Below are 15,796 nucleotides of genomic sequence, written 5' to 3'. Positions count from 1 at the left end.
GGGACCTGGGTGTCCTCGTCAATAAGTCACTGAACATAACATAAGAAATAGGAGCAGGAGTAGGCCATTCGGCCCCTCAAGCCTGCCCTACCATTACTGATCTGCCTCAGGCCTCAACTCCTCTTTTGTGCCAGGTCTTCATAGCCCCCAGCTCTCCGATATTTCAAAAATCTATCTACCTCCTCTTTAAATACTTTCAGTGATCTAGCCCCCACAACTCTCTGGGGAAGAGAGTTCCAGACATTCACTATCCTCAGAGAAGAAATTCCTTCGCATTTTAGTTTTAAATGATTATCCCCTTATTCTGTAACTATGTCTCCTAGTTTGAGATTCCCCCATTAGTGGAAACATGTTCTCAACATCTACCCTGTCAAGCTCACTCAGAATCTTGTACATTTCAATAAGATCACCCCTCATTCTTCTAAACTCGAATGAATAAAAGCCTAACCTGTTTGGCCATTCTTGATAAGTCAACCCTTTCATCCCAGGAATCAGCCTAGTGAATCTTTTTTGAACTGCTTCTAATGCCATATGTCCTTTCTTAAATACGGGGACCAAAACTGTACACAGTACTCCAGGTGTGGCCTCACCAACACCCTGTACAGTTGTAACAAGACTTCCCTATTTTAAAACTCCAACCCCCTAGCAATACAGGCCAAAATTCCATTTGCTTTCTTAATTACTTGCTGCACCTGCATGCTAACTTTTTGTGTCTTATGCACAAGAACACCCAGATCCTTCTGTGCTGCATTTTTTTGGAATCTCTCTCCATTTAATTAATAGCCTGCCTTTTGATTCTTCCTACCAAAATGCATGACCTCACACTTTCCTGTATTAAACTCCATCTGCCAAGATTTTGCCCACTCACTGAAAGCTCACAGCAAGTAATTAGGAAGGCTAATGGTGTGCTAGCCTTTATCGTGAGAGGATTTGAGTACAGGAGTAACAAAGTCTTGCTTCAATTGTATAGAATCCTGGTTAGACTGCACCTGGAGTACTGTGTGCAGTTTTGGTCCCCTTACCTTAGGAAGGATATTATTGCCATAGAAATAGTGCAACAAAAGTTCACCAGACTTGTTGCCAGGATGGCAGGACTGTCCTATGAAGAGAGATTGGGGAACATGGGCCTGTATTCTCTAGGATTTTGAAGAATGAGAGGTGATCTCATGGAAACTTACAAGATATTCAAAGGAATAGACAGGGTAGATGCAGGTAAGATGTTTCCCAAGGTTGGGGAGTCTAGAACTAGGGGTCACAATTTCAAAATAAGGGGGAAGCCACTTAGGACCGAGATGAGGAGGAGTTTTTTACTCAGAGGGTTGTGACTCTTTGGAATTCTCTACCCCAGAGGGCCGTGGAAGCTCAGTCATTGAGTATGTTTAAAGCAGAGATTGACATATTTCTAAATACCAATGGCATAAAGGGATATGGGGATAGGGTGGGGAAAAGACATTGAAATGGACGATCAGCCATGATTGTATTGAATGGCAGAGCAGGCTCAATAGGCTGAATGGCCTACTTTGCTCCTATGTTCCACTGAACCAGGCACTGTTCTGATCAATTTAGTGCAATATTTGTTGAGCCATGGAAGCTAATTAACCTGAATTATAGACATATTGACCATTTGTTTCTAGTGGATACTGTAGCATAAGGGCTTGGCATAGAAACTGTGTACAGTACTGCCAACAGTGTAATGTAAGGGAACACATGACCTCAATCTAGAGGGCAGTCTTGTACTGGACAGAGACATGCGTAGAGGCAAGAATGGAGACAGCTCTTAGTTTAAACCTTATACTGTATATATGTATATAGTTATGAGTAGTTAATAAACACTTACTGTTAAACTGTACAAACTCAGAACCTCTTCATGAGACCTACCAAACTACACACATCCCAGAACTGTCTATAAATTTAGACTTATTGGCCTAAATTAGACTGTCCTCATAGAACTCATAAGTTGTTTGCAAATGGAAATATCACATTTATGCAATTGTGCTAACCTGAACTTGTGGATGATGATTTTCTGGAGAGTGTGTTAATTCTAATGGATTCTGTTCTTGACTTTAAAGCACTCAATGATATTTCCGGGTGAATAATTAATTCACAAAACTTTCTGCATAAATAGATAAGATGGCAATGCAGCTGAAGGAGGCCTTTAGCACACTAATTGATGATGAAACTTAAAATTGCAGCTTTAAAGCAACATAACTTTAATGCAGCAGGGAAAACCTTTCAACACATGCAAATTTAGTTGTCAAACCACTTTGCCTGCAAATATATTCATTTACAGGTAGTGGATGTCACTGGACAGGCCCCAAGGTGGTAGTGGCGAGTCACCTTCTTAAAAGGATGCAGTGTGTGTGATGAAGGTATTCCCATAGTGTTGTTGGGTCAAAGTCCAGGAACACTCACGATGAAGGAACAGTGATTTATTTCCATGTCAGATGGTGTGTGACTAGAAGGTGATGGTGTTGGTGGTGGTGATGTTCCCATGCAAACTTTGCCCTTATCCTTCTAGATGTTAGAGGTCAAGAGTTTGGGAAATGCTGTCAAAGAAGTCTTGGCAAATTACTGCAGTGCATCATGTAGATGGTACACACTACCATCTGCACCAAATTGCACCAGTGGTGGAGGGAGTCAATGTTTAAGGTGGCCAATGGGGTGCCGATTGAGTGGGCCTGAATGGTGTTGAGCTTCTTGAGTGTTGTTGTAGCCACACTCATCCGGACAAGATGAGATTATTTTGTCACATTCCTAACTTGTGCCTCATAGGTAGTGGAAAGCATTTGGGGTATCAGGTGAGTCATAGTTGCAGAAACACCCAGCCTCAGTGGCCTGCTCTTGGAGCTAGAGTAATTAAGTGCCTCAGTCAGTTAAGTTTCTGGCCAATAGTGACCCCCTAAGATGTTGATGGTGGAGGAATTGGATGATAATGCCATTGAATACCAAAGGAGGTGATTAGGCCATCTCTTGTTGGAGACGGTCATTGCCCAGCTGCCTGGCACTTATAACACATGTTATTGTCAATTTTCAGCCCAAACTGCAATGCTGTCCAGGTTTTGCTGCATAGGGACACAAATTGCCTCATTATCCGAGGAATTACGAATGGAACTAAACACTGTAATCATCAGCAAACTTCCCCATGTCTGACAGTATCTAGGTAAGATCCAGGAAACAGATCAATAATCCAAGCTAATACAGGGTTTTAACATAGCTGTGATGCTGGCTGTGACATTGACATTTTGAAGTATTGATCTGTTGACCTTTTGGCATGTGCGCACTGATTTGAGAATCAGGTCGGTAAACTTTCACTCCTGTAGAAAGTTATGATCTGAGTTGTGTGCTTATGGCATTGCGTCCTCAAGATAATAGCTGATATTGTATTGGGATTGATAGGAAAAAGGTGTAACGTATCAATTTCATATCTGTCAGAAAAATCATCTTCAGTAATCCTGATGTCACCTACTTCACATATTTATTAATTAAGGAGGGCATGCTAAAAGGAAGAATTAACATAATTATGTTCATGTAATTTTACCAGTTTAGAAAGTGATTCATTTTAATTTCAAGTAAAGAAAGTTGAATGGTTTCCTTTTTCCTAATTCTATAGCCTCCATTCAGTGGGTTTCATTTTCTTCTATTTCTATATCTTGCATACAATACATTAAATAGAATGCCCTAATGCACTTTTCTCTTGTACAAGAGGTCATTTTGCTGCTCACGTTATTCAAAATGGAACATGAATTACATTGAAAGTGTCCTAATTTTAATCAGTATTCAACTGCCTTAAATATTGCAATAAAACTGAGTGAGTTGAGTTACTTCCAAATGGGTTCAAAGTGTGATGGCGCATGAGGCATACATTTATTCTCTCAAATATTGCTTTCAAGGCAATTGTTCATTTTCTTCTGTAGAGTTGGGCATTGATACATTTAAAGCACTGTTGCTTAATTCATAGGTTTCACTGTCACGTCACCTGTGGTGCAATTGTACTGTAATTACATTCTGATATGTGGTAAATTGGGTGGTGCAATTAAATTAAAGAAATGCAGCTATCTATAGCTTAGTTATAAAATGTGTTATTGTGAACTGACAGTATATAACAGTTTAATTGGTTAATAATACGCTAAGCTTTAGAACGCAGTGGTACAATGTATTAGTAAATTAATATTTACAGTTCTAGAAAGATGGGACACGTAGTCATAAAAACGCCCAGTTCATGTTTTACTTTCCAGAAAGCAAGCTGTTTGTAAGTATGAGAAAATGAAATAACTGGTACTGTCAATCTCTATCAAGATGCCAATTATTAATGGTTTAGAAAGTACAGAGCAGCCAACCTTAAGGCTATTTTTCAGAACTTCTGTTAACCTAAGAAGATATTTTTTCATAACCCAGATTACACTGTCTTGGCAGGGTCATCACTTAGTGACCTCAAAGATGGAAGGAAATTCTGCGGAAGAACTAACCTGGGTCACAATTTTGCACCTCCAATTATAAAAGCAAAATTACAGGGGTCTGAGATCAAATCAGCTGACCTCCCATTTGCTTTTAGGAAAGTACCATGGTATTTGTGAAGGGGGACTTAAAAGATTGAAGCAGGAGGAAAAAGCTAACATGTTGAGGGAAAACAAAAAAACCAAAAGATACTTTGCTGAATTGCAATGTGCTTAAATAATTTTGTTTTATGTAAAATGATGAATAGTGATTTCATATTCAATAAAATTGTAAGTAGTTTTGGTACTGGTTTTTTTGTGTAGTTTGTGATCCAACTTTCTAAACTTGATTTTTTTTTCTACAGGAATCTTTTGGATAAAGATACATTCTCAAAATCTGACCCATGTGAGTACTGATCATTTTAAGCATCATAATTCTTAAGTCTGCTTTGGAATCAACGCGGCAAACATTTAACCAGTGTATTTTATGCCCTCAGTAATACTCATGTAGTTGGCTTTAACTAAAAGAAAGATGAATAACTTTGTACAGATTCCCTCAATTAGAATGCTCATATTGCTCAACACATTGCCAAATCAGAACAGGAAAGGGATTCAGGGCGTTGGACAAGTGGGGGAAAGGGTGTAAGAACAATATGATAGAGAACATCAACTTCAATCTCTATTTGAAACTGAAGGACTTCAGTTATCTATAGGAACTCAGTGGGCTAAACAGCAGTTTGTGTACAAAGGTCCATAGGGATTCAATGAAGCTTTGCCTAAACAGAACATTTTAAAAAATGTTCACAGGACCTGGGCGACACTGACTAGGCCAGCATTTATTGCCCATCCGTAGCTGCCCTTGAGAAGTTGGTGGTGAGCTGTCTTCCAGATCCGCTGCAGTCCATGTGGTATAGGTACACCCACAGTACTGTTAGGAAGGGAGTCCCAGTATTTTGATCCAGTAATAGTGAAGTAATGGCGATATAGTTCCAAATCAGGATGGTGTGTGGCTTGGAGGGGAACTTACAGGTGGTGGTGGTGTTCTCATGCATCTGCTGCCCTTGTCCTTCTAGGCGGTAGAGATCACGGGTTTGGAAGGTGCTGTCGAAGGAGCAAATAAATAGAACAAATAAACTCAGCAGGTCTAACAGCATCTGTGGAGAGAAAAACAGAGTTAACGTTTCGAGTCCATATGACTCTTGTTCAGAGCTCTGAAGAAGAGTCATACAGATGCGAAATGTTAACTCTGTTTTTCTCTCCACAGATGCTGTTAGACCTGCTGAGTTTTTCCAGTATTTTGTTTTTGTTTCAGATTTCCAGCATCCGCAGTATTGTGCTTTTATTATACAACAAATAAAATGTAGTTTTAAAAAATTTCCTTACCTAAAAGCAAGGAAAATTGAAGAGTTAAGAGGTTTTATCTAACAATGAACAGGGATGAAACAAAGACACATGATAAAGGGCAAGCCTTTAACAAGCTAGGATCTATTCTGTCAGTCAAGCTTTAGTTGTCAGAGATCCAATAATGAACTGGGAAGTGAACTCAAATTGGTATTTTCAGTTTTACTCAAGCTGATGTTTTAGACTAAAACAATGAAAGCAAGAAAGTCTCAGAATTCTGTGTACAACAAATTCCCTTATTCTCAGAAATAATTAAATTACTTGCCTCATCTAGAACTCTCCTAATATTGTGGATGCAAATTCTCCAACTGGTATTAACAGTAGCTTCTGAAGCAGACCTGTGAATCGCAGAATCACATAACTGTTACAACACAGAAGGAAGCCATTCAGCCCATCATGTCTGCACTGGCTACCCGAATGAGCATTCACCTCGTGCCATTTCCCCCGCCTTCTCCATGTAACCCTGCAGATTCTTCTTTTCCAGATAACCATCAGGCTCCATTTTGAATGCCTTGATTGAAAGTGAAAGCTATACAATTAACAAATAAGCTGCGGATCTCGTAGCAATTTCTTGTGTGCTAGCCCTGTTAAAGCAGGATTTCAATCTGCTCCTGGAGCTTGGAAAAAAAATGCTAAAGATTAGCTGGAAGATTGTGACCAATGTAATTTTCTTGTCAAATGTTTTACTCTCAATGATTTCAAGAGCGGCTTCTGCATATAATAAAATATTGGGAAAAATGTTTGCTGATTCTTTTCATCTCTGGATGTATAAAAATTAGCCTGATGTTGTGCTATGCAATAGCATTTTTGATCTTTTACATATAAACCAAATAACATGTACTGGGGAAAAACACTTTTGAAGTTGTTTTAAACGGCTTAGGGTGATTGTGACATTAGCAGCTGCCTGGGTGCTTTTATGTCCGATTTCAAACATCTTCTCTTCAAGTATCAGTAATAAAATTGGAGCCAGTCGGAAAGAAGAGCCCAAAAAAAATAATTAATTTTATTCTTTCATGGGATGTGGGCATCGCTGGCAAGGCAGCATTTGTTGCCTATCCCTAATTACTCTTGAACTGAGTGGCTTGCCAAGCCATTTCAGAGGGCCGTTAAGTGTCAACCATATTGCTCATATTGGAGTCACATGTAGGCCAGACCAGGTAAGGATGGCAGATTTCCTTCCCTGAAGGACATTAGTGAACCAGGTGTGTTTTTACAACAATCAATGATAATTTCAAGTTTACTATACTGAGACTAGCTTTCAGTTCCAGGTTTACGAGTGCTTTTCACACAAAAGAAGTCACAGAAATTCAACTCTGTTACAACTTGATATTTGGCCATCTGGGCATCCCTCTCTCAATCCACCATGGTGGTAGAATTTTTAAGTGCTTAGGCTCTTCTTTCTTAAATACCTTCCCTAAACTCTTTTCCTGCCTTGCTACATCTTTTCAAACTTCCCAAAACCTATCTTTTCTCTCAAGTTTTTGGTCAACCCGTCTAAACGTTCCCTGGAGCAATGTTCTATTCCGTTCATGTTTTCTTTAAAACAAATATGACACCTAGCCACATGAAATATTATCTCAGATGACCAAAAGCTAAGTCAAAGGGGTAGGTTTTTAAGGAGTGCCTTGAAGGTGGAAAGTCGGGTAAAGAGATTTAGGGAAGGAATTCCAGATCTTGGAGCGGAGGCAGCTGAAGGCACAGCCACCGAAGGTGGAGGGATTAAAATTGGGGATGCTTGCAGCCAAAATCAGAGGAGTGCAGGTATTTTGGAGGGTTGGAGGGCAGGAGGAGATTACAGAGACAGGGAGGGTTGAGGTCATGGAAAGATTTGGAAACAAAAAAAGAGAAGTTTAAGATTGAGGTAGCTTAACCCAAGACCAGTGTCGGTTAGCAAGTACATGGTGATGGGTGAACAGGATTTGGTGTGAATTAGGACACAGGCACAGAGCTTTAGATAACCTCATGTTAATAGAGGATAGAACATGGGAGGGCAATCGGGAGCGCCTTGGAATAATCAAGTCTAGAGATAACAACGGTATGGAGGTTTTCAGTAGCCGAAGAGCTGAGGCGGGCAGAATTGGGCAATATTACGCGAGTGGAAATAGTTGGTCTTGGTAATGGCATGGATGGGTAGATGAAAGCACATCGCTGGGTCAAACAGACACCAAAGTTGTGAACAGTTTGGTTCAGCTTCAGCCACTTAGTAGATGAGGGATGGAGTTGGCTGCTAGGGAGTGGAGTTTGTGGCAGAGGCTGAAAACAATGGCTTTGGCCTTCCAATATTTATTTAGAGGAAATTTCTGCTCATCCAGTATTGGATGTCAGCTGAGCGGTCTGGCAATATAGTGACAGTGGAGGAGCTGAGAGAGGTGGCGGTACAGTTGGTGTCATCAATGTCTCGTGGAAATCGATGTCATCAAGGGGAAGCATGTAAATGAGAAATGGGGTGGTTGTGGGGCAAGGAAAGATCCTTGGTGAACACCAGAGATAACTGTGGGAGAACAGGAAGAAAAAGCATTGCAGGCGATTCCGTGACTATGATTTGGTAGTAAAGAAGTGAACCGAATGAGTGCAGACCCACCCAGCTGGACAGTAAAGGAGAAGGGTGTGCTGGTAGGTTGCATACAGAGCAAGAAGTTTGAGCAGGGATAGTTTACCTTTTGTCAGGGTCACTTAAGATGTCATAGAAGTAACCTGGATGCAGAAACACATTGCAAGCTTATTAATTGTGCACATGTAGCTGAAGCTGGGAATCCAATAGGAATAGAGACTGCAGCTAAGGATTTTCAGAAAGATTTCTTTGCAATTGGGCAGACAAATAACTAATTAAATTTAATACTAACTGTTATGACTTACGGTTCCCAGAGTTTGAAATAATCACACTTTCAGACTCAAAATGTTGGAGCTTCCAGCTCTTCACGTGGCTGGTGGATTGATACATGGTTGCTGCTTACCTGACTGAAGTGCAATAGTAAATGTGGCACCCTGGATGCATAGTTACATAACAATTAGTCCCTAGCTCTTTATGAATAATACTGTATATCACCTGACGAATGAAAAGTACAAGAAGAAAGAATGACCAATATAATTAAATAATGATGAATAACATTAGCACGTGGAAAATTTGAAACAAAGGCTGGGAGTGGCAGGGCAAGTGTCACTGAATATTGAGTCAATGTGGAGATGCAATCTTAAATACAAAGGGAGTATTGGGATGAACAGCTTGAGTGATGGAGTAAGAAAAAAATGCAGTAGAAAATAGTGCCATTCATATCCTGGAGACAATCGAAAATAATTCACAACCAATGAATTCATTATAAGTGTAGTTGTTATGTAAGCCACAAATGTATATAGAGCTAGTTCCCACAGGCCGCATCTGAGATAAATTTAACTTAATCTGTTGTGGTAACATTAGTTGAGGTGAAATGCTGTTCAAGACACCAAGATAACCCCACTGTTCTTTGAATTGTGCCATGAACAAACAGTTAGGGCCTCTGTTTAATGTTTCCTTCGTAAGGAATTATCTTAGACAGTGCAGTGCTATTTCAACAGTGCACTGATGTGTCAGCCTAGATTATGTGCTCAAGTCTTCAAATGAGGTTGAACCACAACCTTCTGACTCAGATAAAAGCAGGGCTAACACAGAGCCAACCTGATATTGGGCCAAGTTTGTCTATAGAAGCTATGTTAAACTTTGCAAAGCAGACTGAATGGCATATTGAGTGCAATCAGGTCACCAGACTTCAAAAATGATATGCTGGTACTGGAAAATGTGCAGAGGCGTGCAAACAGAATGATCCCATGTGCAAATTGAATGAGCTATGAGGGAGCATTAAGGAAGCTAAAGCCATACAATCTAGACAGAAAAAAAGATTAAGCAGGGATTTTATTGAGGTATATAAAGTATTAGATTGTATAGATAGGTGAACCCAGAATGTAACTTTTAGGTCATTCACGCCAGTAGAAAAAGATAAATCAGTGAAATGGAAACTTCAGATGTCTTAGAAAAAAGTCACTTTACTCAAAGACCAATAAATGTTTGGAATGATCTACTAAGTGAGAAAGTAGAATCAAAAACATTAGGACAGTAATTTTCAACTTAGCACTGAAGCGTATCAATATAGAAAGTGCCCAATTTTCCATTCCATTTTGCGGCGTTTGACCCATAATGCCAGTTTAATGCTCTGAGCCTAAGTTGGAAACCACCCACAGCCAAGAAATTAAATCAATCGACCAAATGCCCTTTTCTCATCTGAGCTTTTCCTTACAATAGTTATATGAGAAAGAGAAAATGAGTTTGATGGCAGAATTGAGTTTTTTTTGTCCATCTACTTGTTTATAGTGACAAGTCCAAACTGGCACAATGCTAGGTGCTAGCATGTAGTCTTGACTTGGCACTTATACCAATTTAGAAATAGTTCTTTTCGCTGTCAAATGGAGATAGAATCAAAAGCCCTGTCCTGGAATCGTCCATTTGCCACCTGTTTATGAGTATGAAGTTGCATTCATTCTTGACAGTCATGGTGTCAAATTTATTGTTACTGTGCTCTATGTTAATTTTTGCCATAAAGCCCAGTTAACAACCAGACCTGATATGTCAGGTAAGTAAAGATCAGCATTTTCACACTGAGATGCAGATGTGAAGTGATAAGATGTTAATTATAGGACTGGATAAAACAGTAAATTCGAATCTTGCAACAAAGTTGTTGAAGCATTCAGGCAATAGAATCTCTATTGAAAGCACAGTTGGGTGCTGCAAAATTATGAATAAAAATAAAGAAATGAACTGATTGAGCATCATTATAAACCTATACAATTTAGTCTTGGAATCTTTGTTCATTTGTTTCATTTAGCTTGTAGCATTTGAACTTGTCTGATGTACCATTTCAGTTGAGAAATTGGAGCAGTTTTGTAACACAAGCTGATTGCTTGTGTTTTGAATTCATACAGATCCCATTGCAGGAAGATTTGGAGGTTGGCAGCAAAGCTGGAACAGGTTGATAATTGCTCAAAACTTGTAGGTGTTTCTGACATTATCATCTCGCTCCTTTCTTCCTGTTTGGAGAAGGATCTGTAGGACAGCAGCATGAACAAAATGATCCTCATTACCAGCGTGGTTGCATTGTTAATTCACCTTTGTCACCTTTTTCTTGATATGACCATGGAAGTGGGTTTATATAAGAATAGGCTATTCAACCTGTAGAGCCTCTTTTTCCGGCTATGGCAGGTCCCAACTAAATACAAGGAAGACAAAAGCCATTGCCTTCGGTCCCCACCACAAACCCTGTTCCCTCACGACCAAACTCCGTCCCTCTCCTTGGCAAATGTCTGGAGCTGAACCTTGCTGGGCATTTGACTCTGAGGTGATCTTCAGACCACATACCTGCTCCACCACCAAGGCCACTTCCACCTTCTGTAATGTCACCCGCTTCCACTTCTGCCTCAGCTCATCTACTGCAGAAACACTCACCCATGTCTTGTTACCTCGGGGCTTAATTGTTGCAATGCTGCCCTGGCCAGCCTCCCATCTTTCACTTTCTATACATTTGAATTCATCCAAAATGCTACTGCCCAGGCCTAACTTGCACCAAGTCCTGTTTACCCGTCACCCTGTGCTTGCTGACCTACATTGACTTCCAGTCCTGCAACGCCTCAATATTATCTCCATGTTTTCAAATCCCTCCATGCCCTTGCCCTTCCTATTTCTGTCCTCTAGCCCTACAACATGCAGAACTCTACGTTCCTCCAATTCTGGCCTCTTAAGCTTCCCCAGTTGTAATCACTACACCATTGGTGCTGTACCTCCAACGGCCTAGGCCTTAAGCTCTGGAATTCTCTCCTTGAACTTCTTCTCTTCCACTCTTTCCTCTTTAAAATGTACCTCTTTGACTAAGCTTCTGGCCATATGTCTTATCTTCTATGTGGCTCGATGTCATACTTTGAAAATCAGTTTTTAAAGCACCTTTGGACTTTTAACTTTGTTAACTACACTACATAAATACAAGCTATTCCTCTTAATTATTTAATCAGTTTTCCTACCATTTTTCATATCCCTTTAGGGCTTATTAGTAGCTGGTTAAGTGTTGAAATTTCCCAGAATGCACTAAGTGCGGTAGCGGGCGGGTAAAATAGAGTCCTACCCGCTGATGGAAAATGGAGATTTTTCATGCCGTATCTTCCCGAGCCCACCTCGTTATATATTCACTCCCACAAAACACGCTGTTTCCATGGCGGGCGGGCTCTCATTTGCCCGCTCTCCATCACCCCACTGTTGCATCACGCTGGCCGCCATCTTTAAAAGGCAGCCACCAGCAAAGCGCTCATCACCACCAGCTCACCACCGCTGCCTGGGAGACATGGCCAGCAAAGGCAAAAAAACTGCAGCCCCCCCGCTTCAATGACGGGTCCCTCAAGCGACTGCTGGATGCCGTGGAGGCCCGCCGGGATGTGCTCTACCCCCGCTCTGGCCGCAGGATGGGTAGCAATGTCACCAACCCGGCTTGGGAGGTGGTGGCAGCGGTGGTCAGCGCCAATGCCCTTCAGAAGAGGACAGCCACCCCGTGCCGCAGAAGGGTGAATGATATCCTCTGTTCAGCCAGGGTTAGTCACTCTTTTCATCACTCCCAACTCACACACTCACAAACCCATCACACACCCACAGGGCCCTCACTCTTTGCCAGTGCAAGGGAGATCACCATTCACTCTCTCACACACACCTGTATTGTCCTCAGCCCGTCCATAGGACCACTCGCTACCCACACAAGCCAGGCATGCTTATCACCTGACCTGGCAGGCATCCTGATACACTCTCCCCATCTCTATGCAAGCACGACAAACTGGCTCACAACAGGAGGGAAAGGTCACAGACAGGTGGAGGGATGCCAGAATTCAAAGTTCTGACAGAATTTGAAAACCGTGCTGGCCAGCAATGGTCGGGACCAGTCCTATACTGACGGTGAGGTCGGCGCTGCTCTACCAAGTGAGGATCCAGCAGTGCAACATCTATCAGACAATAATGCTGTGAGTGATGTGTCCTCTTTCACAGGCCACTACCATGCACTAATTATCTCCCTTTGCTTTCATGGGCACATCTGGGAAGCAGCCCACGACCCAGGCCTCCAAGCAAGCTCTGAAGAAACTGCTGAAGAGGAATCTGAAGGCACCTTCCCTGAAGTCCCGTCACAGCGCTCACCCACACCCTCCACCAGCGCAGAGACACACACCTCTGTGGGGCCTCGCTTTAGAGTAGCCTCAGGATCACAATCTGGTGAGCACATCGCACTTTCTGATCCACAGCAGGTGGAGGCAGGACCTTCCCAGATGCCCGCACTCGGAGGAAGGCTGGAGGCCAGAATGATGCTGAGATTGAGAGAGATGATGAGCCTCTAGATTCCGTCATGTCACAGTTGCTGGAGCTGCAAAGGCAAGCTTGGGAACAACAGGAAGGGGTGGCTGCTGCACTCCCCAGATTGCAAAGCACGATGGAGGAGTCTGTCTGTCTTCAGGCTGAGGTGATAGCGCCGGCGTTGCAACGCACCCGTGGTCAACACTGGCGGTATGGCAGCTGCCATGAAGACCTTGGTCCAGGATGTCCCTCCTGCACTGCTGCACAGGCTTAACTCCATCACTGATGCCATAGTTGGCCTCCAACAGTGTGAACGTGAGAGGGGTGCTGGGCAGCTCGATCTCACTTCAGCTACCCCTTCCGCTCATGGAGTCAGCCAGGGGCACTCGGACACCCATAGGGAGGAGGATCAGCAGGTGCATACTCTGGGGCCATCCACCCAGGTGACTCTGGGACTGACTGGCCCATCCAACTCCTCTCTTCCTGTGACCTCCACAGATCCAGCTTCACAGGCCAAGGAGGGTGCCAGGCCACAAAGCAAGACCCCGAAAGCAGGCTGGGGCCCTCCAAGTCTCGGCCCTCCAGAGGACGCCCGCCAAAGTCATCACAGACAGGGCATTGCAGTCAGCAGGCTGCCTCCACCTCTGCTGTGGACGTCCGGGGAGCACCAAGATGTAGTAGCAGGGTTAGGAAAGTTAAGGAGAATTAGTTGCACAGCCTGGGCATGGGTGTTAATCACTTGTACATAATGTTCATTATTGTCAATAAACTCCCAAGACTGTCTCCCTAGCCATGGCTCCTTGTTCTGATGAGCAGCGTTCTTGTCACTCAGATGTGAAACCTTTCTGCACAAGATAAAAGGCAGGTGTCTGAGTCCAGGGCCTCTTCCCTGTGCTTTGTGCAGCCTTCAGACCACAGTCATGGTCCAGCCTCACACTCCCAGGAAACTTTACTGATGCCTGTACCTCGGCAGTGCTGGTCATTGTTGCCAGAATGTACTGGGCAGGTGCCACAGAGTTCTCTCATTCTCTCTGTGTGCTCTCAGCTCCTTTAGGTTGGGTGGCTCCCATCACACCAGTATCTGCGACCAGTGATGTTTTGCACCAGCTCCTGAAGGGCTGAGGTGCTGAAGGCTGACACAGCATCAGATGCAACTAAAGTTTCATGGCTGCATCTCTGAGATGACCCTGATCATGGAGTGCAGGCGAGCTGCCCTCGGCCAGACAGGAGTCAGACATTCTCAGAGGCTATATTAAGATCTATGGAATGTCCTCACTGCATGTTGTCATCATCCTCCTGCAATCGAGTGACTATTAGAGCCTCCACTGCATCTCCATAACAGGAACATTCTCACAGAGCGTATTGGCGCTGAGGAAGCCAGACTGGAGTCAAACGTTCACAACTGCAATGTGAGAATCTACGAGGACACCTCACTGCATGTTGTCATCATCCTCCACAAATCTGGCAACTGTAAGAGCCTCCCGAGTGCGCCTGCTCATCTAGCCAGTGCGAGAGCCTCATCCCCGTCGTCGTCACCATCAAGGACCCTCTCACCCTCATCCCCGTCAGCGTCCTCCTCATCCGGGGAGTCATGCAGCTCCTCCATCTCCTCCTCAGCCAGCTCCTCTCCCCATTGCAGCACCAGGTTGTAAAGGGTGCAGCAGACAACAACGATGCATGACACCCTCTGCGGACTGTATTGCAGGGCTCCACCAGACCAGTCCAGGCACCAGAACCGCAACTTCAGCATCCCAATGGTCTGCTCCACCAAGTTGCGAGCTGTAGCATGAGCCTCATTATAGCGTCACTCTGCTGCAGTCTGAGGCCACTGCACAGGTGTCATCAGCCATGGCCCCTTGTCCCCAAGGAGCCAACCCTGCAGCCTCTGTGGACCCTGGAAGACTGCAGGGATCTGCGAGTGACTCAGGATGTAGGTGTTGTGCACACTCCCTGGAAACCGTGCGCACACCTGCAGGATGCATTTCTGGTGGTCGCATATCAGCTGCATACTCAGTGAGTGGAAGCCCTTGTGGTTGATGAAGTCCACTGAGGGTTGGGGGGGCGGGGGGGTGGTAAGGTATGGAGCGCTTGGTGGCCCTTTGGTGCCTCTGCGATGCTTGCATGGGTGGGCAGGCTGGAAGCCTGACCCCAATCATTTCACTGTGGCTGTGCCTGATCTACCTTAGTTGCAGAGGCAGGGTCAGTTTATACAGGTGTCCCTAATGCGTGGCCATTTCCCTCACTTATCCTGCCCTCCCACCTGGATTACCTATGCAAGGGATGCAGCGCCAGGGCAGCACTTGACCTCCCCCACAAGCAGTCGCCTCCGAGGCTGACCAGCTCTTGCATCCAGACAGCCCCCACCCCTCAGCAGTCGCCTGCGGGGCCAGGCATCAGTTTCTCCCATCCCCTGGCGCCCCTGAGGCCTGTAAACAACAGGCGAGCTGTGGAGAATGCTGCTGCTCACACACCTCAGTTCCCCCAAAGTGAAGGCCGCCAAGTGCACGCCGCCTGCGGGCTGTTGTGAAACACGTCGGCGTGCTTTCCCACCGACATGGACTGACGATATGGCAGGGGTCCAAGGGCCTGGTGGGATGGCCTCTTAATTATATGCTAA

General features: G+C 43.9%; 1 protein-coding gene across 2 annotated transcripts in view; it reads left to right on the top strand.

The window, feature by feature from the left end:
* Positions 1 to 15,796, top strand: part of LOC144683255 (copine-8-like) — a 742,817-nt gene that overhangs the window by 102,116 nt on the left and 624,905 nt on the right. For both annotated transcript variants that reach the window (XM_078546211.1, XM_078546212.1), the window contains exon 2: positions 4,799 to 4,839. In XM_078546211.1, the coding sequence (XP_078402337.1) occupies positions 4,799 to 4,839 (41 nt within the window). The remainder of the gene's footprint in view (positions 1 to 4,798; positions 4,840 to 15,796) is intronic.

The sequence above is a fragment of the Cetorhinus maximus genome, chromosome 8 (genome assembly GCF_964194155.1).
Source record: "Cetorhinus maximus chromosome 8, sCetMax3.hap1.1, whole genome shotgun sequence".
Lineage (NCBI taxonomy): Eukaryota > Metazoa > Chordata > Chondrichthyes > Lamniformes > Cetorhinidae > Cetorhinus > Cetorhinus maximus.
The sequence above is the reverse complement of the archived record's forward strand: the minus strand, read 5'-3'. Positions and strand labels throughout refer to the sequence as shown.